Here is a 25,054-nt window from a genome sequence, read left to right as displayed (position 1 = left end):
CTGGGGAACAAAATCCACTGAAGAACATATATATATATATTTATATATGTATGTATAAATACACATACACACACACACGCACGCACACGTATATATATATATACACACACACATATACACGCGCACACATACAGAGCGAATTTAAAAAATAATTTGAGTCCGAGCCTGGAAAGTTGAATTCTCCACCAGCATGTGCAAAGATGGCTCCCCTTGGCAGGGGCCGGGGGTGTGGAGACGATTCTGCCGCCGTCTGCTCCTTCTGCTCCTTCCCCATGATCCAAACACCTTCCAGTCAGCACCAGGAGCAGGAGAGGAAAGGGAGGGGGGAATTCATTTGGTTTCTTTGTTTTGTTTTGTTGTTTTGTTCTGTTCCCCGAGATGTTGTATATCTTAGTGGTTTTGGTTTTTCTTTTTTAAAATAAAATATACACACGCACGTTAAAAATATAAATCTGTCCAGGTAGGGCGATAAAAGTCCTTAGTGCATTTTCCATCATTGGTCGCCGCTCGCAATCTGAGATACGCCTGTTTTCACAACGTAGGTCCAGTGCAAGTGTTGATCTCAGCTGGGCTCCCCAGCCTTACCAGAAACATGAGGGAAAGGGAGGATATTCCCCTTCTGCCCTCTGTCCATTTGTTTTTCTCCTTCCCTCAGAAGAAATTGGACCCACTTTCCTTTTCACATTTTCCATCCTGTTCTCTGGAGCAGGGAAGGCATTGTCCTGTTCTTGTCGCATGTTTGCGGCTGTCAGGGTTCATGGTTTTATTTGTTCTTTGTTCTTTTCTCATATATATATATATATATATAGGTCATGTTTGTCCTTTTTTTTTGTGTGTGTGTAAAACTTTAAAAGTATGCTAATAAATGAAAGAAGGGAGAGGCTTTGGTGGGAGAAGGTCCACTGATGGAAAGGGAAGCACCAATTGCCGTCTGAATCAGACGTCGAGGCAGACGGACAAAGAGGAAAAATTATCACTCCAAGGACCCCATGGGGGCAATACAGCAAATATATTAAATAAACCTGGAAGTGAAACAAAACCAGACATGGCATTAGAATATGTAACCCTCTCCCCCTGCAACTCCCCTCCTCTCTCATTTTATACTCTGGAAATGTTTGTGTCGAAGTGCCAGATTAGAAGCCCAGGAGGGATTTTGACCTTCTCTATTTTTTCCCCTGGACAGCTTGAGCCAGAGCTGAGATTTGCATGAGTTTGCATCATTTCTACCCTGGGAACTTTGGGCTGGCCAGGAGGATCCTGGGATAATCAGAGCCCTCACAGTGCTAAGCGTGGGAATACCAATCCCAAGACACCGCCTGGCGCCCCTCATCCCCAGCTCCTGAAATGCCACACGTGGAAGCCTGTCATCCCCTCTCCTGAGGCGAGGGGAAGTGAATGTGAAGCAAGTGGCCTGGACTCATTCAAGGGGCCACGGCAGAGCTGGAACTGCTGAGTCCACGGGCCAGGACTTTGCCTGCTAGGCTGTGCCGCCTCTCTAAATTCTCCCCCTCCAGGTCTGCACCCTGGTTACTCTTTCTCTCTTTTCTGCACCTTTCCCTCTCTCATGGGGAACCAGGGCTTATTCTCCTTTCCCTTGTACCAGTGAAATTCTTCTGATGACGAGGGAGTTACTCCTGTTTACACAAGTCAGGGAGAGAAGAATCAGACCCTGGACTGACAAAGTCCAGATCTCCTGCCAGAGATTCCAGTTCTCCTTTCCCCTGGTATGACCTTTCTTATGCACACAGGCTTCCCGCTAGGAGAGAGATGAACCAAAAGTGTTGCTGCTTTTCAGTCTTTCTGCCAACTCAACTAATGAAACAAAAGCAGAAGGGATCCCCAGAGCAACATTAATTCTCTGCTTTCAACAGAATCAATAGAGAAAGGAGAACAGGAGTTGCTCCACAGAAGAGATGAATTACACAGACCCCAAGGGGATTTAGGTGTAGAGAGAAGTCAGTCTTGCTCTCTGCCTGTAAGGGAGGCAGAGAAAGGTGAGGGCAGGGCCCGAGAGCAAGTATGGTTGTAGCATGATCCTTCCACCTTTGCGAAGAGCCATAAAGCCATAAATAGGATGCACATTTTGGGTTCCAGCCTAGTACTTCCCCCTCCTTCAATCTGCGTTTTATTATGCCCAGGCCCTGCAGTAGCCCCGCACTGAATGAGTGGCCAGTGCTGTGGGAAGGGTCCGAGAGGCCTGGGCAGAACCGTGTCCTGGGAGAACATCTCTCCTGACTGGAAAAGCAGCTTTCTCTTACCTGCCTTGTGCTCTCTCTCTCCTGCCAGCACTTCTATGCTATGAGGATTTCTTTCAGCACTTTCTTATCGTTGACATGCTTGTACTTCTTATGTTTCCTCTTCTGTGCCGGCGGCCGGCGTACTCGCTGCCTCTGTGAGACAGCGGCTGTGGTGAACGACGGTGACAAGCCTGCCAAAACAGAGGGGAGAGTGTCTGTACAGCGAGGGGCAGCCGGCTCATGTTGAAATATCTTTCTCCACATACTATCATCAAAGAGCTCTGCGACAGGAGGGCCACAAGGCCTCCTTCTGTTCTTCTGTCCCTTGTCCTCTGTTCTCCAGTCTCTGCCCTCTCCCTTTTCCCACGATGCCCTTCCCCTCACCTCTCACCTTCCCCTCCTTCATTTCCCTGGGTTTCAGCCCCTTGATGGCAGGCAGACATCCTGGGAAAGGTCTCTCGTCTGGTATAAACCAGTGAAGGCCCATGGGATTCACTGGAGCTAAGCAGACTGAAACCAGTGGAGGGCTCTTTCCTCTCTCCCCAGCCTTTCTTCTCACGCCTCCCTCCACTCGACTAATGCCAAGATCCTTACGTCTCTGTTCACGTGGCCCTGGCCGGCTATTCCTGGGGGGCTGACGGGACACCGCTTCACACCGACACTGCACATGGTCCTCCAAGGGTACAACAACTTTTTTGAATTTTGGCTTCCTCTGGACAAATTCTATCTTGTTCACCTATTTGGAAGAGAAAGACAAGGAAAAGATTAATACAGCTGCAGCTCCCTCTCTGTAAAAATATTGTGTCAGTACGCTTCTGTACTGGCTTTCTTCCTAAAGGGTCAGAAGGCAGTTTATAAAGCACGGTTCAAATTCAGGGGTGGTGTGTATGGGAGCTAATTCTGTACACACCAGCAGAGCAGACCTAGACCAGGCAATCTAGGATGTGAGTGGTTGTTTCCCCCATTCCTAACTATTGCCCCTGCTTAAGCAGGATAACTGGCTGATCACAGACAGAAACATGGGACGTGCAGAACACCCCAGCCTGTTTCTGACAGATGTGGTGGCAGAGACCTGGGGGCAACCAGAATTCATTCCCACAGGATCCTACAGGAAGGGCAAAAGGAGAAAGACTCAGGCTCGATGCAAGCAAATGCAGCTTCACCAGCTCTGCTGAGGCCTGTCTGAATTTGTCTCAAGCTCTTTAATAACTTGCAGGGCTGAAGCCCTCAGCTCTGTGTTTCGCGGGAAAGGCGGTGCTCTGGAAATTCCCTCAGACTCTCCACCAGTGCTGACTCAGAGGGAAGACTCACTGCTCCACATCCCACCACAGGGCACAAGTTTTCTAAGGGGTCCTCCCACTCCAGCAGCAGCCGGGCCTGACCCCACTCAGCTTATCTAACAAGACCGCGGTCCCTGAAGTGCTCCGCAAGCTATAAATACTTGCTCTGCCGCGCGTCTGGGATTGAATTCCTCTAAACCCACTGCCCCCAGCAGCATCCCTCAGGCAGCGCCGAAGCAGCCAGGCTGTTTATCTTTCCTTGAAAGCCCACTCCACACGCTTCAGACCACACGCTGCTCATTAGACAAACACTTCCAGCCAAACAATAGAGAGACCTCTGTCCTCAAAGAAACCATTTCCAGGTCACTTTTTCAGGCTGGCTTTTGACCTCTCACTTGTTTTTTCCACAAAAACAACTCCTGCTCCCCCCATTTTTCCCTCATTCAGCCTGGCTTTTCTGAGAAAGGAATTTCCTGATGAAAAGGGCTGTGTGAATACAACCTCTCCCGGCCAACCTCTGCCGCCTGCCTGGGGGAGTCTCTTACGGCTCAGGCAGAGGATTAGTACGGGATGAGTATTATTTTTAAACAAGCTGTCTGGAAGGAAGCTGTGAGGAGATCACTGGTAGCTGTGAGGAGAGCAGGACCAGAGCAAGAGGTTAGCCATTAGGTGTCTGCTTGCTGCTGGAGTGGGTCAGGAGGTAACTGTGAGGCTGAGAAAGAGGAGAAGCTGCTCCAGTATGTGTCTTGGGAAGAAACTGCATCAGCAGCAGGGGGATGGAACACCAACACTGCAAGCCCTCCTCTTTTTGCATCAAAATCAGTTCCCACAATGAAAGTGTCCTATTTCTTCTGCTCTAATACAGAAGACAAGGCCACCTCCAGCCACAGAAATAGCCGTGGCGTGGAACTGCAGCTGGGGATGGGGCCCTGTAGCTCTGATATGGTGACAGTCCCCAGCCGCTGGACAGCACCAGCCCTACGAGTAGCTGGCAGGGACGTCACCCCACGCCAGAGGCTGCAGCGCTGTGTGGCTAATGCAAAAGATGTGACTGCAGAGGGGGTGGGAGGGAACAAACAGCTGTGTGAGCCTTGCACCTGAAACCTGCTGTGGTTTTGGTTTTGGCAGGGTAGGGATGGAGGTGGGCTGTGGGACGAGGGTGCAGTGGGAGGCGTCTCCCTTACCTGGACGTGCCGGACACGAATCTGTGTGGGGCGACACTGCACATTGCGGTTGTTGCAACACCCGGAGCAGCGCTGCACCTCCACACAGGGCGGCCACACCACAAAGTTGGCATTGGTGCTGTCTACCATGTTGCGGGAGATTTCAAAGACCACCGCCCGTGTCTTGCACTCTGCGAGGACAGCTGGCTCTGCTGCTGCCAGAGCATCTATGGAGGGCCAAGAGAGGAAAGGGGGATGAAAGGGGCTTTGCAGCTGTTACCAACCCGCTGCAGCCACCTCTATGGGAAGAGAAAGACCCCACATGGCTCTCACACACACACACACATTCTTTCTCCTTCTCCCACCCCTCCAACTCCCTCCCTGGACAGAGCTGCACCCTGTGGAGGAGGTCCCAGTAAAAAGATGCTTCTCACTGCAGCACCAGTCCTAGGCAGGAGGTGACACCTTCTTTAGACCAAATCAGCACCGGTGGGGATTTAGAGCAGAGCAGCTTGCAGAGCTTCAGACTCCCTCTCTTGCCTTCCCCAGATCCTACATGAGGCCCAGACCCTCTTTCTCATCTGTCTATGCATCCAGGCACACCCCCCGAATGTACCCCCAGACGTGGATTTCAGACATGCATTTACACCCAGCCACAGCCGCTCACATGAGTGCCCCAACAATCACAAGGTGCAACACCCCCGACTCACCTAGGCTTCGTCGCTTTCGAGACAGGGCCACCGGGTTTTGACCAGGCTGAGTTGCATTCAGGTCCAGGCTTGAGCTATCCTCCTCTGCAAAGGGAAAGACATGACCTAATAGCACTGGGTAGAGGCAGGAGAAGATGGCAGGCACTTGTGCTATGCTCACCAGGCAAAGTTCAAAGACATGGGATAAGCCATGGCCCCAGTATGTGTAAATCCTCCAGCCAGGTCACAGCTGTGCTGGGCATGGAGACACCAGGTTTTGCTCTTTGCTCAGACTAGGCAATTCAAAGCAACAAGCCTATTGTGAAAAGGTCTGGGAGAGGAAAATGCCAGCTCAAGAATGACAAATCCTACAGTAGGGTTGTCTGATGTCAGAGAGGAGTAGCAGAGGGATTCAGAGGCCAGGATATGGCAAGGAGGATCAAAGACCAGATGGACAAGCAGAAAGTTTGGTATATAACACTGAGGTGCCTTGCTGGGATGGCTTAGGACTGGGAGAATTGGGGTGCAAGAGGGCAGGTGAAGGGGAACAATGGGTGGAAGGTGGGCTGCTTGCCTTCTCTCTCCCAAACCATGGCAGCTGCTCTAGGTTAGAGTCAGTTTTATGACAGAAGAACAGAAAAACAAAGTTGAAATGGCTTTGTCCCTATCCTACTCTAAGGTAAGCTGCAGAATCTGGAGGTATTTCAGTCAGCGATGGGAGAGGAAGGCAGACAGCATTCAGGCCAGCCCTGAGCAGTTCCCTCCCACCCCACTGCTTTTTCCCATAGGAAGTGCTGAATAGAGAAATGCCCATAATCCCCATGGAGCACTCCAACACGCAGCCCCTCCTGAGCTCTGGACAATGGCCGTGCTCGGAGATAACTCCCACCCAGCCACAGCTCTTTCCTTCTCTGACCTGCTTTAGCAGCTGAAGGAAGCTGAATGGACGTCAGCATCAAGGGAGCAATTTTCTTACAGGGAATTTGGGGCCAGTAGAAGATCTCTGTTTATCAGATGTGCGGTAGAGCAGACTTCCCATACCTATCATGTCCCATCCCTCTTCCTCTGTCCTGCCCTAGTGCAGGTCTCTTATAACGGGGAGCAGGGACTTTGCTTCCGCTCAGCTCTGAAGCCACTGCTGAAGGATCTGGGATGCGTGCACAGAGGCTATATTCACAGGGCAGGAATCATGTGCCTGTGCAGTCAACATCTACGTGTGAGGTGGGCAGGCAGACATCCTTTAAAGCAGCTGGAGCGGTGTGATCAATTCTAGGATACCATTCATCTCACCCTGCGGCAGGCACCCAAAATGAGATCTGGTGGATCATGCTCTGGAAGGGAATAGCTCTGCAAGGGCTACAGAGGGTGTCTGGATGACTGGCTTAGATGGTCATGCCTGCTTTGCAGGCAGCCACAGTTAAAGGAGATGACCCCCACTCTCCACACACCTCTGTTGTTAGGAATACAGTATCTCAAGAGGGCAGTATCTCAGCTCATCTGCCTCCTGGAGCTGCCTAATCCTGGCTCCCTGTGCAGTCAGTGGAGGGCAGCAGCTGTGGCACATACGTGGCACATGGACACAACAGGGAATAGCCCCAGACGCTTTGGGATTATTTTGCTAATACACTTATTCACTAATAAACTAATTCCACATAGGGCAAGCAAATGGTGATGCCTCTCGGTCACTACCTGGGAGTGGAAGAGTGTAACAAAGAGACAGCTTCACAGCACCATTTTCTGTTTCCCTGACCAGTCTTTCCTATCTGGGACCTGAAGTGAAGCCAGTGACTCAAAGCTCTGCAGCCTTCTCCCATACCCCTGGGCTTTTCAAGCCAACAAGAGAAGTCCATTTTATTTCTTAATCGTGAGGGTGGTTAGTAACCGCGATAGAGATGTATCTGTTCCTTAGACACTGGGACATGACAGACTGCATGCATCTTCTCAGCCTCTCCTTCTCCACCCCTCCATCCTGCGCCACCTGGCATTTTATCAAACAAGGGTTGGGGCTGCCTTTTGTGCAGAGGTTGAGATGATGAGAGGAGAGAGAAATAGCAACAACTGTTGACTCAAAACAAATCTCCTATTGAAAACCGGGTCCCTCCCTCTCCCAGGTTGTCCTTCTACACCCCGGGTCAGCACTGAAGACGGTTGGGGTGGGGGGACCAGCCTGGGACAATCCAGTACAGCTAATTTTGGAAGTTGCCCCATTGTGTGGCTTGTGGACAAGGAGGAGGGAACTGGTGAGGGCAGGGAGCGGCCTTGGCGGTGGTGGGAAGCCTCGTCGCCTCTTTCTAAGGCAAACAATAGCTGAACGCAGCTGGTGCCCTCCCCCTCGCTTTCCCCCCCCTGCCCCTCCAGGGCCGTTTTGAAAGGCAGTGGGAATGCTTTTGAGACTGCGCCAGTGGTTGGACTGGCATAGGAAACAAAAGCAGGAAATTCTGTTCCCCCGTAGATAGTGTCTCGGCAAGGATTACAAAGCTCCAAACAGACAAAACACGAGAAAGAAGGCGAGCTGGGGGGGGCAGGGGACGACGGGCGGGAGCAGGGTTAGAATAGAAAGGAATTTGCTCTGAAGAGACCGTTTATAAATAAATTCCTGGGCCAGCCCAGCCGCCGTGGCGCGTGCTTCGATTCCCACACGTGCCGACCCCTCCATGCTTCACTGCTCCTGTCGCTTGCTGTGCTCAGCCCTGGCCAAGTGACCCTGAGGCACGGCAGCCCCCGGAGCTCTTATCTACGGGCAGGAGGTGAAGTGACGCTACCCTGACTTAGCCCCTGTTCCGTATCTCAACCACGGACACGTGCTCTGCTGCTCCCGTCCTAAGAGCCTCTGGGAGCCTGGGGCCTTTGGGGGTGCTGAACCTGAGAACTCACTCAGCCTTTTCCTCCTCTATCACCCTATTTCTACCTCCCTTTTCTCCACCTGCTAAACTGATCCTTGGCCAATTCAAGCCCTGCTGCCTGTGCATCTGCCAAGGTGAAAAGTGCTGACCCCAGTTCCTTGCACTCACCTTGCCCATCTTCTATCATTTTTGGACACCAGTGTTCCTTCATAAACCAGGCAGTTAGGAGGATATCTAAAAAGGCATCTAGTTGCCTATCATCCACAGGTTTCAGGGTGGCTAGGTGTGTAAATAGTCAGGTCATGGCTCCCAAAAGGTTCCTATATTTATAGTGAGGTCTGTTGATATTGTGCCTGCTAGAAAACAGAATATTCCCTCCCTCCCCTGCAAAGAGTTAATAAAAAAATAGAGGAGTGTTTGGTGAAGAGGAGATTTACCTACGGAGTCTATCTGCAGGGCACGCTGGAGGTCACTGATGGAGCGCACTGAGCTGCCACCCAAAATCTCATAAATGTCTTCAGGTATGGGGTCCCCCTGCCAGATGACAAAAAGAAAAGAAGGGGAGAAACAAGTGTTAGAGAGGTGATCTGCAAATACTGACTGCATCGTGGAGTGGGAGTGGGGGGAATCAAAGGAGCATGGAGGAGGCACAACAGAACCAGCGAAACGCAGACATGCCCTCATGAAGGCATCAGCCTGAAACCTGAGCAAAAGCGAGAAAGACCCTCTTGCTGCCTCCAACATTGCCTGGTTGGAAGACTGAAAAAGCCAAAAAATGCCCAGCCTGCACTGCAGAGCCCCAAACACTATGCATGCAGCCAGCAACGCTTCCTTCTCCGGTGCTGTATGACTTCTCCAGGTGGCCTCTCATTCCTGCTGCCTGCAGTAAAGGCGTTTTAACAGACTTCCCTTACACTATCAGATAAAACCTTCCCAATATTTCCCTCTGTTATGAAACTCCCTCACAGGCTTTGTCAGATATCGTGTGTATGTGCGTGTGCATGCGCGTGTGTTTTCAAACCACAGCGGCCCAATAATATACATCATTTGCATACTCTCTTTAAAAAAAAAAAAAAAGGTGGGGGTTGGAGAGGAAGATTGACCTTCGCAGCTGTGGCTGCTCTAGCATGAGCCCACAGTGAAACCACAAACGCTGCAGAGAGGACATGAAAGGCTGTTTAAGGCGGTGGGCTGAGGAGCCGACTTGGATGAAGAAACACATGGGAGTTTGGATGTCATTGCATGCCAGTGCCAAAAAACCTTAAGTAAGCAGGTTTATAGACATCAGACGATGGGCCAAATTCAGGGTTTATGCGGGCAGGTGCAACGCCATCAATCTCTTGGGAATTTTACTCTGGCACCAGGCTTGAATGGGCCCTAGTGACAGCACTTAACAAGACTACAAAGGAGCAGTGTGGGAAAGCAAGCACTGATTAAAATATACTTCCGAAAGACTAGAAAAAGAGATGGAGGAAAGTACTGGCCAAAGTGTTTGCTTAGCTCCTAGCTCTCTTCATTCAGGTGTACTCATGCAGAAAAGCTGCTCTTTCAGCCGGGTGCTGGATGCCGTCTGAGCCACAGCCCTACACATGCCCCTGTAACTGAGAGGAGAACTTGGCTTGTGTGCTTGTGAAACGCAGGGATTTTCGTGGGGGTTTTTATGGGTAGTGGGTGGCATGTGTGTGGTCCTTCTAGTGTACAGCTATTTCCTCTCTGCCTGTGTTCTGTGCAGAACATTTCCTTTCCACTTGGAGTCGAGGAAAACCACCAGGCAGGTGGTTAAACGTTGGCTTTTAAACCTTGAGGGCTTTAGCCCAAACCTGCAGCCACTTTTGCATGGCTGCTTGAGCCTGGCACCCTCCCACACGTGCCTGTCCCTTGGCCACCCACATTTTGCCTCTGTTTACAGGGCAATAGGAGTGCTCCCTCCTCAGCTCTGCTAGTCCACCCTCTAATAGTATAATTTAAACTAGGACATGGTGGCTTTGAAGGCTGCTGCAGCCCAAGTCACAGGGCAGAAACCTCCTGGGATAGCTGCAGAGCAGACAACACTAGCGTTTTAACCCTCCACAGCCAGATCCACCAGAGAGCTCAAGTCAGATTGAGCATCTCTGCTCTGCTCCGTCCCTGTCACTGTCACATCTCACCACAGATCTGGCTGTCCGCCTGCAGTGAAAAGCAGATTTTACATCCCCAGGCATTACTTCCTCAGTCTCCAAGGGAGAGGGAAGCAGCATCAGTGATGAATGCACAGCGAGAGAGAGACTTGTATAATTCAGGGATCACTGAATAGCTGCGAAATGAAGATGCCTTCTGACAACTCCTGCTGCGTGAGGAAGAAGGGAACCAACAGCCCAGTGCCAGAGAGGCTCTGCAGCACTTCCCTGCCTTGCGCCACACACGTTTACTGGAAAAGGGATCATTTGCAGTTCCCAGTACTTGCAGCCAGAGCTCAGAGCTGTGCGGTGAAATTGCAGGCTTCTGAATGTTTGCACCTGTCAGCCAAATGCATTTGTGTACGAACGCTGCTGTGCACGAATGCCCCTGGTCCTTCCTGACACTTAATACGGGTAGGAAATGGAACTTTATTTTAAACTCTGGCACTCACTGGGGGAGAGCGTGGGCAGGTGTTACGAGACTCGGTGACTTTGGAGGCGAGCTGGGAGGTGTCACCTTGCTAACTGAGCAGGGGGAACAGATACGAATCAGGGATTGCAAATGCAGGCCCTCAGGAGCTGGATTGCTGAGGACTGCCTGTAGGAATAAGCTCCACTCCCTGCTCACAGCAGCAGTTTTAGGTGCCAATTTTTTCTTGTTGCAGATACTATCAGCATGGCTACAGCGTATCACCAGCCCACATGGCTCATAATCCTGTCCTCCTCCCCGGGTTTGTGAGGCAGCTCTGTCAGTGACAACTGCAAGCCTGTGAAGCTCCTTACTTTCCTCTAGTGCTGCAGAACCATGTCCAAGGCTGGCCTAAGAGCAGCTACACAGACCTGAGCTGCACGGCTCATCCTTGCTCCCTTTGGGGTCCGATTTGGAACAGCCATGCCTCTGGGCCCCCATCCCAGCCCTGTGCCTGGGAGGCTCTGAGATTGGGGCACTGCACACACCCAGGCTCGGGGCACTTGGTGGGAATGGGGCACAAGGTCCACCAGCCACCTCCACCTGATCCCATGGGGTCAGAAGGTGGAGGAGCATTGCAGGAGGTGGGATCCTCAACAGACCAGCCCAAGCTGCTGGTGCTTTTCCTGCTTAGCAGCTTCTCTGGAGTTATTTGTCTAACACAGGTTAACAGTCTCCCTTTTTAACTGCACGGCAGATCAAAGAAGACTTTTGTCTCAATGGACTCCTGGCTGGCTGTCAAGTGCCCCAAGGTCTGGCCTCGTATTCCTGCGAGGCCCTGAATTCCTAGAAGAAAGTTTGTTCTTCCCTCCCTCCCTCCCTCCCTCTGCCCCCAGTGCCTGGTTCTCCCTCGAATCGTAGGGGCACCCCCCACTCTGCCAGTCCCCTGGCAGGGGTGTCGCCTCCCCTTCTCCCGGCTGCTGGTGCTCAGGGGGACGAGAGCCAGGGCACAGCTGACACATGGCAGCAGAGCACCTGGGCAGGGGCCCTGCCTGCCCGGCAGCCGCTCTGTGCTGCGGCTGTGACGCCGGGACCTCTCGGCGCGTCAGCTTTGCCTCCCTCCTCCCAGATGTCAGCAGCGCTGTTTGGCCGCTGCAAAGCGGTGCACGTGCAGCAATGCCCTGCAAACGGGACATTCCCCTGTCCCCGCTCCCCACAAACATGCTCTCCCAAAATCAGCCTCTTCCTTAATGCCGCCACCCTTTGTCTCCAGAGCTTTCTGCCAAGGTATGCTTTTGAGTGCCAGGGATGCTGAAAGGTCCCCTTGCGACCAGCCACTGCCCAGGTGGCGCAGGGAATATGCAAGGCTGTGCTCCAGTCCTCCCTCTGGCTATTCACAGGCAAGGGTTTCAGAGTCTCGCCCCAAGGTGTGTCTCCTCACAGTAGCTCAGCAGACACAGAGGAGGAAAGAGCAAAGATTGTGCAACTAGCAGGGAAGGCAGACCCTCAGGGCTCAAAGAAACCAGCCAAGAATACTCCCAAGGTGAGGACTCCTCCAGTCCTCTTTTTTGAGGTGGTGTGTCTACACACCTACATGTGACGAAGGACAGAAGCGTAGCAGCAGTACCAGCCCAGGGCAGGGAAGCACCCAGCTATCCACTCCTCTGCCCAGGAGAGGAAGACTTTCCCGAGTGACTCCACACTGACCGCAGCAGGGGATCTTGGCAGCAAGGTCTCCAGTGATCAGTCAAGCAAAAAAACCCAAACAAAACCAGCATTTTTAATTCCCTCTGAAGCTGACGTGAGGACCCTGAGGGGAGACTCCACCACATTCCCTGGCAGAGAGCATGACCAGCAGCACCTGACACCAGCCCACTGAACCCCAGGAGTTCTTGCTCCCCTGGCACAGGGCTTCCACTCCTCCAGCATCACTCCTGGCTACAGGGGGACCCTGACTTCTGCCTGCCAGAGGACCATGCGTGCCTCTCCAAACAGCAGGCACAACCCTCCTCACATGAGCCCCTTCCACATGGGATGGCAGCTTATGTTTTCCTCCCTTAAAAGAATCAAACTTAATGTTTGATCTACCCCACGTTCCTAAAATACAGCCAGACCTACCCACCCTTTTCCCATTTCAAGGGGGACTCCGCTGCTCCACCCTGCTCCTCTGCGCTCCCCCACCTCCCCTGCAAGGGCTGGAGGCATTTCCACCCCCAGGGCTGGTTGTGTACCAGCAGCACTGGAAACAGTGCAGGAACCACTGTCATTCTCTCCTGCTGCTGTGCATCAGCTGACAGTGAGAGGGAGGCAGGGACAACTTGCCTGGCTCCTTCCACCAGCTCACCCCAGACATGTCATCCATCCCAGCTTCCACTGCTTTGTCCTTATCACAGCCTCATGCTAGGAAGACTCGGGAAGAGCCCCGGAGCCTTGCATCAGAAAGACGTGATGGGGAGCTGGGCTGAGGTTATAAGCAAGCACCCAGCCGCACCCCATTCCTTGGGAATTCCAGAAAGCCCTGCCAGTGGGGCTTCACCCCAGCACAACCACGCCAGGCTCAACCCATCTCTGTAAATGTTGCAAGGCAACTATTACAGCCCGCAGGGCAAATGCAAATCGGTTTAGCATCCTTGCTTCCCAACTGGCAAATACCTTCCCACTGAGGCTCGTATTCCCTCCGGCTGGAAGAGCTCCAGGGCCCCTCCAGCTCCAGATGGGTGTGATCGAAGAGGGAGAGGGACTCAGGAGGCTCCATCTCCTGGCTCAGGCCTCTGCTGATCAGGAGGAGCTACTGTTCCCCATGCACTTTCTCTGGCAGGGCTGGGGAGGAGGTGCAAGCCCCATTCAGAGGATGACTATGGTTCAGCAGCCTGGTTGGAGTTGTGTTGCATGTGCCTGGTGCAGAGGCTGCAACACACTTCCCTCAAAGTAGATGTAGGAACAGGCTGCAGGCAGAAGCATCTACCCAAGCAGAAACCTTCATGGTTCTCTGGTCATAAAATGACAAATATCACAATTCCTCCCAAGAAACCTAGACCCAGGATTCCCAAACTCTAACCCTACTAGGCTGTCATAGAGCTGTGCAGTCTCTTAGCGTGATTACAGTGCAGAATAACAGCCCCCTGAGATCAGACACTTCCATCTTCACCCTTCCGCAGCACCAACCGTAGCTGATGTTTCACACTGCATGGGAGAAAGAGATCTGAGCCACCCACAGAGGAAATACCATCCTCTGCCCAAAACAAACATAACCACTGGGCAGCCCACAGCTCTAACTGCTTCCCTTTGCGGCTTGGGCAAGGGCAAGATGGGCCCATAAGGAGGCGATGTGATGCTTTGCACCCAACCCCTACCCTGTCACCCACAAGAGGGGCTGCCTGAAAATGAGGAAGGAAGAGAAAGAAATGATGCAAAGGGAGGAAAGTATTGGTGGAAGGATATTTCCTGCCCCTGACAACTCCCAAGCTGCAGATCCAACCCATGGTTTTGCCACCTTGGGTAGAGCTGAAATGGGAACCAAGCGCTGTGCATAAATGTTAGGGGCTTTCTGATCCACCCAATCTGCACGCGATCAGACGACAAAACGTGGCAGCGGAAATCGAAGGAATTGGGGTCTTGGGGCTCCTTTTCCTTGACCATGGTTCAGGGTGAGGCTTTGATTTCCACACAGGCAAACCGAAGAGGGTTGGGGTGTACGTTCATCAGCCAGATCTACCATCTGGCCCCCACCCTGTGCCCGGCTTCCTCCTGGGCAGAGCGTGCAGGAGGGCTGCGGGACAAGACGCTTGCGTGACTGTGCGAGCACAGCAGAGACACTCATCTCCTGCCTCTTCCCATGGCCCCAGCTAGGCACACACCTTACTGAATAACGGTCACCCCGGTGTCGGTGTCTCTAGCCACACTGGCCCCTTCCTTGCCCCTTTCAAAGCCTCCTGCCCTTTCTCCATCGGCCCCTTGGCGATGCCAGGTTGGGTTTCACACCCTGCGTTATTCCGGAGGTGGCAACTGGGCCTCAGTCCCTGCCTCACCCATGCTGCCGCGATGCCAAAATAACCGGAGGAGGTGAGAGGCTCGGCGGGGCGGCCGGCGGGCACGGGGTGACAGCCTCTGGGTGAAGCTGCTGGCGGGGCAGGAGGCTGCAGGCTCCCCGGGGCTCCCCAGCAGCACCCCTGCTCCCGCATTCATCAGGGACCGCTTCAGCCCGGTCTCACCTTCCCCACCTGCCTGGCACTGACTCCAGCCCGGGACATACACGGGGGTGGGTTTATTTCCACGCGAAGCCTTCCTGGCGGGGCCCGTCCTGAGGGGAGAGGGGGGAGCCCCCGCCGCTCGGCGGGAAACCGGCCCAACGGTCGCTCCCCCTCAGGGCCGGGGGCGGCCGGCTCTGCCCGCCATTAGCGCGCCCGCGCCCGTGCGCAGCCCTTCCCTCAGACAGGGGCAGGAAAGCCGCCGCCCGCCCGGGCTCTTCGCCCTCACCGTGCAATTCCCTTCCCCCCGCCGCCTCCGCCACCCCCGGGCTTTCACCCCGCCGCACCTGCGGGGCGGGAGGCGCCGCCGCCGCCGGTCTCTCCCCCCCCCCTCCCGCCCCTCTCCCGGGCTCTCGGCTCTGCAGCACCGCCCGCTGCTGGCGACGGAAACTCACCTCCAGGCGCGCCAGGGGCAGGGAGAGGATGACCGCGAAGACCACGCCGAAATTCATCCCGACTTCAGGCCCCGCCGGCTGCGGGCACATGGACGGCGAGCCCCGGGAGGGAAGCGCTTCCCGCAGACAGCCCCGCGGCCGCCCCACCTCAGGCATCGAGGGCGCCCCGCGTTCCCATTTCCCCTCCGGGCCGGGCTGCGGGTGGGAGAGTTGCAGGAGCCCTTGGAAGAGGAGGAGGAGGTGGTGGTGGTGGTGAGGGGAGACAGAAGTAATTCTCGGTGACTCGCCTGCCTCTGCGCTATCTCATAAGGCTGGTGGAAAATAAATGCAGTCCCTTGAAATTATACACATCCAGAGTCTGCGTCCCCCTCACCACAAGGGATGCTTCAGTACTGCCTTTTGCTAGGTGGTCCACATGCTATTTTTCCTCTTGATTGTCTTCCTTTTTAAAATACATCTATGCAAAAGATTTTACACGCAGGTAACAACTCAGTGTTCTTAGAAAAAGATACACAAAATAATCATTAAAAAAAAAAAAACTTTTCCAAAGTTTGGTATGAAATCCAGAAAATAAAATCTTCTTCCTTAATGTGTCCTTTTCTTAAAATGCTCCTTTTCTTCCTAACGCCCACTTGCTTTTTAGCAAAAAGTTGCTAGTGTGCATTGAATTTCTTCCCCTTACATTAGATTCTGGCTTGGGTGCCTTCTCGTTCGAAGCATTGGCGTGAGGTTTGCTTTGGGTTTGGAGACAGGTGAGAGCAAATGTTTTCGTTCTGGGTTGCGTGTGTGTGTGCGCACGCTGAGCCTTGACAAGCCTCAGAGTGGAGCCGATGCTGCCTTCCGCGCTCTGTTGCAACAAGAAAGAAAAAAAAAAAAAAAGCAGAAAAGGTAAAATTGAAGGGGAGGCGAGCAAGCCGATGGGTCTTTATTTTAGTCTGCGAGCTGCAAGAGAGACTAAACTGGCACTCGGGGCTGCTCCTTTTATAAAGGAGAGGAGATGGGTGGAGCATAACTTGCCATCCTCCTCTTGGCTGGGTATCAAGGCGAAAAATCTAGTGAGGGAGTAGCAGTCCATTGCTGACAAAATAAAAAGTGTGTTAATTTTAATGATAAATTAATTAAAAATTACTAATGCTGTAACAACCCGTATAATGTGGCTTTACTATCACGTGAAGAATGGGGACAGAAATTCCTTCCTCCTCGGCAAGAGATAAGAAGAGAGGAGTTCTCAGCATGGTAGTTTGTAATTTTTTTAGCCCAGGGTCTTGCTGTTGCAGTCTGGAGCCCATTTCTCTGAGCTCCACTCACCTTCTTCCCTGCCCTGCCACACCACTAGCTCCAGGGAGAGAGATGGCTTTAATATCTTACATCTCTTTGTGTGCAGGAAAAAAAAAAAAAAGCCAGAGAAATTTAAACGTTGCTACAAGACAATCTGGTGTTGCTCGTGGCACAGGGAGGTATTTTCCTGCATGATTATCTCCACGATGTAATAAACATCTGAAGGGAAATTAAGCAACCAGAATGGGGGGGGGGGGGGGGGGGGGGGGGGGGGCGGGCGGGGAGGGATGGTGAAGGGAAGATTGCTAACAGGTGAGTTCAAGAAAGAGTCGTATCCTATTGATAAAACACCCGTACGCATGCCCTCTCATGTACATACGAGTGATCTCCCAGTGGGGAGTTGCACACTTGCAAAGCACGCTCCAGGCACGACCAGAAGGGGTTTCTGCACCATCTTTGTGCAGGCTCATATCCACCAATACATTCCTGCACCGTCATGCACCGCAGGCACTCAGCAGGCGTTCACTCTGAATCCCAAGCATCTTCCCTGCTTTTTCTATGCTACGCACACGCTTCTATTTGAGCCACTCGCATGCACAGCTACGTGCAAATTTTGTCTCATTCACACATCCCTGGGCATCCATGTGTTCTCCTTCACTCTCCCCCTCTCTCTTCCTTTCGCACATACATACACCCACTGGCATACTGGTGGCCTCATCTCACAGCATCACACATGCTCCCTTAGACTATCTAGGTGCCTGCCAGTCTCATGCAGCCAACCCTCTCCAAAAAACACGGTCTCGCACCAGCACTCATATATGCACCATCCAAAGTGTCCGGGTACGAGCAGCAGCTACCAGAGCTGAGCAGCAGGCAGCCCACCAAATGCTCTTCTGTAGCAGGCGTCTGACAACAGCTCCCAGCTTGGCTAGCTACACCCCCAAACCTGACTTTGGTCTCACAGATGTGGATGTTGGTCAGGGACACAAAGGAGGACTGGGGGTCCTCCATATCTTTCTTAAAATAGCATAACTCCTCTGCCTCTACCACCACAGAGACAGGTAACTCAAACACAAAATGAAAGGTCCTACGGTAGGGCAGTGTGTCAAGATGCAGTTGGATTGTAAGGGATCACCACACTTCACCCTGACCCAGAAGAAGAGGGAGCAGATTTCCTCACTGATGGGGAGTTTGTCAGAGCCATGCCAGCTCCAAAGCCCAGGTCATCTGAGGTGCATGACTGCAGCGATAAAGAGTGTCCCGGGAGTCCCTCAAACTTAGTCTGAAGTGGCTCGGTCCCAATTTTGAAGCTCAAGTGGGAGGAAGTGGAAATGCAACACATACCTTTGCTCATTTCCACTGCCAGAGACCTTAACAGGACTTTGCTTTAGATGCTCCAGCCATGCTAGCCCTGTCCCACCCCAAATTCCTCAGGACGCTCTTAGAATTCCCTTCATTCTCCATCCTGGCCTGCCTGCGGTGTATCAGCCATTTCACGTGATGACAATTTGGCTCCAACGCCTGGCAGGGTGGAGCTACTACCCTAAAGTCTACCTGGGCACTGAAACTCCTTCTGAAATCTGCAGGAGGCTCCAAAAGAAGGTTTTAAAAGGACCTGGATCCATCTCACCAAGGATTTGAGATGGCCAAACCAGCTTCTGGAAGTCCTTCTGACTGTGTAGAGAGAGCTGAGGGCAGCTAGTTCCCAAATGTCCATGACCTCATTATGTGTTTAAAGTTCATAAGGTGTAAATGGAGGCTCAGGTGCCCTTTGAGGATCTCTGCCCTCGAATAACCTGGTGTGGCTCCACCATCGTCATGCCACCTTGTTCAAGCTGTGTAGGGGGTCCCCCACGCTGTAGTGGCTGCCTGGTCAGCACAGAACAGGCTGCATGTGGGAGGGTTGATTAAACTCATCAGCAGGGAGAAATATCACTGCCGGAGAGGAGAAGGACTCTGCAGTAAGCTAGCAGGGACTGCTGCAAATTTCTTGCTCAGTAGCAACAAGAGCTGCTGCAGGGCCTGTTTTTGGGGGGACTATGTGCGGTGTGGGTTTTTTTTTTTTTTAAATATCCGGCTACATTACATGTGAGCTGGGATAGAAATAGAGTTATTTATTTTCACGTGGATGATGCTGGGCAGTTTTTAGAAGCTCGACATCAGAAACAAAAAGCTAATCCCTGTTGAACCTCCAGACGGCAAGGAAGAGGATGTTTGGAATTTGACTAATCATCTACCTATGACCCTGCCTGGAAATAGAGCAAAATGATATTCAAGCTGGTCAGCCTTCAGTCGCTTTTCCTTACTCTTTCTGCTTTTAAGACGGGGACAGATTTTTCTCTAGTGAGATCTTTAGACTCACTAAAGGCTGGGTCAGTCTCATTGGCGTTGAGTTTAATAGGGGCACGTGCACTTAAAACTGCTGTGCCTTGTGCCTTGAGCCGGGCAGGTGCTCCTTTGATTCTCTTGCTTTTGTGAAATTAGCTTGTCATTTATCCCATGAACCCCTAAATCCAATGGGGATGACTCTATCTTCCCCTCACCTGTGGGGTGAGTGTGGGGGCCTGTGGGGCTATTGGTGTCCCAGATGTCACAAGGCAAGAGTTTGAAACCCCTGTTGCATATGGTGGGAAGATATTTCGAGGCTACATGAAGCAGCTGGACCATAAAAATGTCCCATTAGGGTATTGCAACTTGACAAGATCCGGTCACAACCGTGATAGCTGGCAACAGCCCTTCAGAAAAACCGCAACAAAAACAGAGATTTCATAAGAGCCTGTAGCAGGGTTTCTTATTAAAACACTTTCACCACCACTACAGGTTTCTAACCTGTGAACAGCTGAACTCATCTCCTTGGTTATTTTCTTATGACTAGGGAGGAGGGCAGCACGTGTCTGAGGACAATAGGCAGTTCCTTGCTGCAAGGCTGCTATCCCCTCATCTCATGTCGGTGGAAAAAATGATCTACTAGCCACCATCCACAGAGGCATGATGTGAGGGGTGATTTTTTTTTTTTTTACTTTTTTTTTAAGGGGGGGAGAGAATTGTGAAACAGCAGGAAGAAAAACAGGGCTTACAATGGAAAGCAAGACTCAGTCTGAACAGCTGAGGTGTCTCAGCCTCTCCATGATGAGTCCTATTTTGAAAAACAATCAATGGAAAGTAATTAGGAGGTGTTGACAGCCAATGTGTAGTCAGTCCGCCCACTCAAGGTATCTAACTTAGGTGTTGCTCCTGCTCCGGTCTCTAAGTTCAGGAGAACAGTGAGCAATCGTTACACCTACTCCACGGGGCTGCTGCAGCCATCAATGGAAGGGAGCAGCCGTGACACTGAAATTAAGCACCTAGAGTAAGTTTTATGCCTGGTTTACACCAGGAGGCCCATTCTGTGGGCGCATTGGTTTTATGCCACATTGCCATGTTTTACGAGGTTTATCCCAACCCAAGAGATCAGAACAGAGTGATCGTATGTAGCTTACACTGCTGTTTACGCCATTTGCCCCAGAGACTGCTGCCACAGGAGCTGCCCTGACTTCCTAACGACTGAGTTCAATCTAGCAGAGGAAGAAATGAGGAAGGGAGAAGAGAGACCAAAGGAAGGAGACAGAGACAGGAGGGAGCCTGGTGTTTATATTTGGTGCTGGAGAAAGGCAGAGCCTCGGGGTGCCCAGGGCTTGCATAATTCGCCTTGTCCCCTCTGGCGCTGGCAGGGAAAATGCTTTCCAAGGATGACTAAAGCCCTCACAGAGCAACTGGCTCCAGGGGAAAGGGAAGGTGTCACCTGGCGAACAGGCATTTGATGGGACCTGCCAGGCTTCCCCAGGAACAACCCCCTTGCCTGTCTCTCCCTGGCAGAGGGATTCCCCCAGCCCCTCACCACCTCCTTCATCTCACCCATTCCTGGCAGAAACCTGGCAGAGAGGAGAGGGTGGGGAAGGGGGATGAGCACATAGATGCATGCAGAAGGCAGAGCATGGCCCCTGACAACAGCAGAGAGGGAGAGGGCTTGTGCCAGCCACAGCTTGCTACCCCATACTTTGGGGTGAAGGAGAAGGCAAAGACATTTCACATCCCTGCAGATGTGCAGCTCAAGCAGAATTCAAAGAGAGAAGGCAAAGCTGGGGGCACTGATTTCCCAGTGCTTTCCCGTGTGCATACACGTTCCTACAGCAGGTGGGGAGGAGGGGATGCAGCCTTCCCTGCTCACACTACCATATATTTCTCCCCCCTCCCCAACTCCCAAGTTTAGGGTAGAAGGGAACAATTTCCTTACTCTGGCAACCATCCATTATGTCTATGGATCTGCTCCCCACCCCATTCCCCCTCTCTTTCCTGTTTTGATGAAAGGAAAAAATGTTCTGCTTTCCTTCTTTATTTTTCCAGACTGGTGAATAGCACTCGAAAGGAATTTCTCTCCCTCCCCCTTCCCCTCTCCCAGTATAATAAATATATACGTATGTGTGTGTGTGAATACACCACACATCGCAGGTCATCTGTTGTTTTTCAAGAGGCATATACTAATTTTTTTCTGAATTGATTAGGTGGGCAGCAGTCCCCCTTTCCACTGACACCACCCCAGACACCGCTTCCCCTGCCCTCAGCCTCTGCCACTCACCGTCTCCCCATCCTTTGCCCCTGGGTCCACAGCAAGCGGCGGTGGCTGTGGCAGCAGCGAGAAGGAAGCTTGCAGAGCTGAGTAAAAATAGCCCCAGCAGTTACTCAGCTCAGAACGTAACATGACTCATGATGTGAAATGAAGATGAGGGTCGAAAACCAAACGCAAGTGGCTCTCCCTCCCCCCCCCCCCCCCCCCACCTGCTATGGCTGCTCACGTCACAGAGCAAAACCCACTCCAAATACTGCTCTCCAGGAGTCAGGGCATCAGCTGAGGCAGAAAGCCCCATGTGCACTGCCCACGAGAGCTTGTCCTCCCGCCTGTGCTGATCCAGTTGTGCCGACACCAGTGACGGCATATTTGGTGACACTGCGCCCAACCCTCAGCTCATTTACCTCCCATAAGCCGCGGGCCCAAACAAAACTTGCACCCCATTGATACAGTGGGATGAAGCACCCTGCAGCACCCTTGTGCCAGTGTAGCCAGCAGCTGATTCACAACAGCACAGATGCAGCTGGGCACCCTGATTTGCCTGTACCTGCTGTGGCCTGAGCCTGTGATGGGGGAGATGAGTGTGTTCATGCCCATAGCCCACCCTGCACCTCGACCCCAGGCAGGGTGCATTCCGCGCGGTGTGGAGGACACCCTGCTCCCCGGGGCGCGTGGGAGAGCAGCACCCCTGGCATGGCGGGAGGCAGGCCATCGCTATCTGCTGACCTGTGTAATAAAGGAGGGAGTTTAAAAATAGACTTTGAGCTGTGATGCCGGAAAGGCAGCGAGACATATAGAATGGGTGTGTATTTATCCTACACGCCCTGTGTCTGACGCCCCACTGGCATAGGGACCTGCCCCAAAGCAAAGGTGCCGCTCACCAGTCACAGGTGCTCGCTGAGGGGCCCTCATGCCAGTCCTTACTGCTGCCTTCACTGCGGATGGTGGTGGGTGTACAGGGTGGAGGGGACCCCCGACCTCTGTCTCGCAGGTACCAGGGCTACTCAGAGACGCTCAGCCACCACCCCATCCCAAGGCCATTTGGAGCAGCGGGACATGCACCTCTCGCCCATGCCAGATCAACCCGACCTGCGACTCCTCCACCCCCCGTATACCCAGACAAAGTGGCATCTCTCAGGACAAAGCCTTTCAATAGATTCCCTGCCCTCTGCCCTCTCCTGAACAATGAGAAATCAAGGAATATTGTCCGAGCTGAATAAAAAGATCTAAATTTAGAGTGTCTGATGTGTTCTTGGTTTCCTGCCATGACTCCCCTCCTCCTCCGCAGCCTCCCTCTTGTTAGCCTTGTGCACTGAAAGGTTTCTGATGGGGTGAGATCACCACCAAGACCCTGTCTCCCCAGTGATGAGACAAAGGGGAATTCCAAGTTTGACTCTAGTCTCTAATTCTGTAGGGCAGGGGGAGGAGAGCACACTGTTTTTTCCCTCACTAGCTTAGATGTGCAGAAAGGAGAGGGAAACCTAAGGTCAAGAGAGAAGGAACTTTCTCTCCCACTTCAGTGTCCTTGTGTCCTGGCCCTGATGTGCCCCAAACACTCTGTCCATACGTTTACACCTGCTCACGGCATCCTCACCTCCAGCTCTGTCAGGGCAAGTCCTTGGAGCAGCACTGCACCTCTGCTGTTCTAGCCCAGAAGCCCTGGCTTGTAGAACCCTCACTGTCCTCCCACTTTCCTCAAGCAGGTCTGGCAAGAAGCAAGCAGCTCAGAAAGAGCAAATAGAGGTAGAAAAAAGACCGACCCAACCGAAAAAATGCCAAGAGGGGAGGGAGAGGAGGGGTGTTATCCAGCAATGTACTCCTGATGTTTAAACAAGGGACTCCCTTGGGTTCGTGCCTGATAAGGCTGGGTGTCAGGGGAATCTATTCATTTGTTTTCCTCTTTAAACAAAAAGGCCTTCCCATAACCACAGTGAGGAGGGAGCCAACACCTCTTGACGAACAGACTTGTCTTAAGTGCACACACGGGAAGCCTTTCTGTCTTGCTCCTGGAGAGGAAAAAAAGCCTGGACTGTGAGTATTGACCACACCACTCAGTCTCAGTGGAAAGGGGAGTGTGGGCCAGTAGTATTTTCTGCATGAGAATGGACACCAGGAGCTAACTCAAGCTTGCCAGCACATCTGTGGAATGTCTGGAAGTGCAGGGGTCCTTTCTGATAGCAGGATCCAGGCAGATGGGCTGAGGGACTGCCTCAAAAGCAAGAAAACCTCCTCCTGCCCTCCTTCGGCTTTGAACAGAGTCTCCCAAGAGCCTCCTCCGACCTTTCCCAGCTTGGTGGCCGAGCCGAATGAGCAGGTGGAGCAGGGCTCGGAGGTCAGCCAGGCTCTCCCACGCTTCACTCTCTTTCCCTGGCTGTGTAATCTGGCAGAGTGGGGGTATTATGAGTCTTTTTAATAATAATAATAATAATAATAATAATAACAACAACAATAACAATAATAATAATTTCCCTTTTGCCAGGAGTTTGGGGGCAGGCTCTTTGGAATGACACTTGCATGTGCCAAGGACAGCATGCCAAGCGTGCCAGAGCTGTTAGTGGGACAGGAGGGGGGAAGGAGCAGCACTAGGTGCTCACAGGGAGGGGGAGAGCAACTGCAGCCCCAGCCGACATCTTGTGAGCAGGCAGAGAAACTGAGCGGGGCTGGACCCACTGGGGCAGAGGGTAATTCCCTCCTTCCTTCCCTCTCAGCCAGCGTGAATGGCACATGGGGCTCAAGAACCGAAAGGAAGAGCCAGGAGCCATTTGTTGATAGAGAGTGAGTTTAATGCCCGTTCCCAGCTCAGAGGGATTGGCAGCGTCGGAGGCTGGGGAATGGAAAAGTTCAGGTCTCCTGTTCCATGTGCAGCTGCTGCCAGAAAGCATCAGGCTAATGGATGCAGCAGAGTGGGAAGGGAAAAACCAGCATCAAGGCCACTGGAGATGAGGCCTCCTACCATGTTCTGGCTTGTCACCAGCGTGAGGTAGCAGCAAGAACAGGGCTGCTCCACAAGAGAGAACAAGCCAGGAGCCAGGAGTGACCCAGCACAGGTTCTGACCCCGCTGATCCATGTACAGTCCCTCAGTACCTGAGCTGAGACAGAGATGGGACTGGAAATGAAGCAACCTACAAAGTAGGTCTAGAGTCCATCTAGGAAAAACAGTCAGGAAGCCAGGACAGCAGGAGGCAGGACCATGCACGGGTACACCCACAGCATAGCTGGGGTTAAATGGAGCTCCTAGGCCATGAGCACATCTGGGTACAAGTCCCAGGTGAGGTTGGCCAGGAGAGATAAGGTCCTCAGATAAGGTCCTCAGGGTCCTGACAACCATCAAGGTATGTTCCCACACCTTGTGGAGGTCTGAGCTCGATGGATGGCTGTTGTTGGTTGGGTTACACACAGCCAGGGCAGGGACATGGAGCCGGGTCAGAATGGTGGCACAGAACCAAGGCAGGGTCAGTGTGGGGACAAGAGACTTTGAGCCAGGTTGGAATCATAACTTGGAAACAGGTCAGGGACATGAATCTGCTTCAGACACACAGAGATGAAAACGGGGTCCCAGAGGTAGGCAGACATGGGGAAGTGTACCAGGTCCCCACTGCAGAGAGGCCAGGTAGTTGTAGGTGGCATGGGAGAGCCATCACCGAGGAGCCGCAGGGATAGGAAAAGGAATGCAGTGGTGCCCTAGGGTCTTGGGGGAAGCAGTGGGGTGCAAGGTCTGTGGGCTTCACCTGAGGAGGAGGCATGGGGTCA

At 52.6% G+C, this 25,054-nt stretch overlaps 1 protein-coding gene across 2 annotated transcripts; it reads right to left on the bottom strand.

Moving 5' to 3' along the window:
• Window positions 1-27: 27 nt before the first annotated feature.
• On the bottom strand, window positions 28-21,371 carry PDGFB (platelet derived growth factor subunit B). 2 transcript variants are annotated; one of them, XM_074871132.1, is made up of 8 exons: window positions 21,313-21,371; window positions 15,420-16,266; window positions 8,650-8,746; window positions 5,391-5,474; window positions 4,702-4,907; window positions 2,832-2,973; window positions 2,259-2,428; window positions 28-1,022 (listed from the first exon to the last, which is right to left on the bottom strand). In XM_074871132.1, exons 2-7 carry the CDS (start codon window positions 15,573-15,575, stop codon window positions 2,292-2,294), a joined length of 822 nt encoding a protein of 273 aa, XP_074727233.1. In that variant the 5' UTR covers window positions 15,576-16,266; window positions 21,313-21,371; the 3' UTR covers window positions 28-1,022; window positions 2,259-2,291. The 2 variants fall into 2 exon arrangements, with proteins under 2 accessions (XP_074727233.1, XP_074727232.1); XM_074871131.1 differs by lacking the exon at window positions 21,313-21,371 and having other exon boundaries at window positions 15,420-16,347.
• Window positions 21,372-25,054: the final 3,683 nt, after the last annotated feature.

The sequence above is a fragment of the Strix uralensis genome, chromosome 5, assembly GCF_047716275.1.
Source record: "Strix uralensis isolate ZFMK-TIS-50842 chromosome 5, bStrUra1, whole genome shotgun sequence".
NCBI classification, from domain to species: domain Eukaryota; kingdom Metazoa; phylum Chordata; class Aves; order Strigiformes; family Strigidae; genus Strix; species Strix uralensis.
The sequence above is the reverse complement of the archived record's forward strand: the minus strand, read 5'-3'. Positions and strand labels throughout refer to the sequence as shown.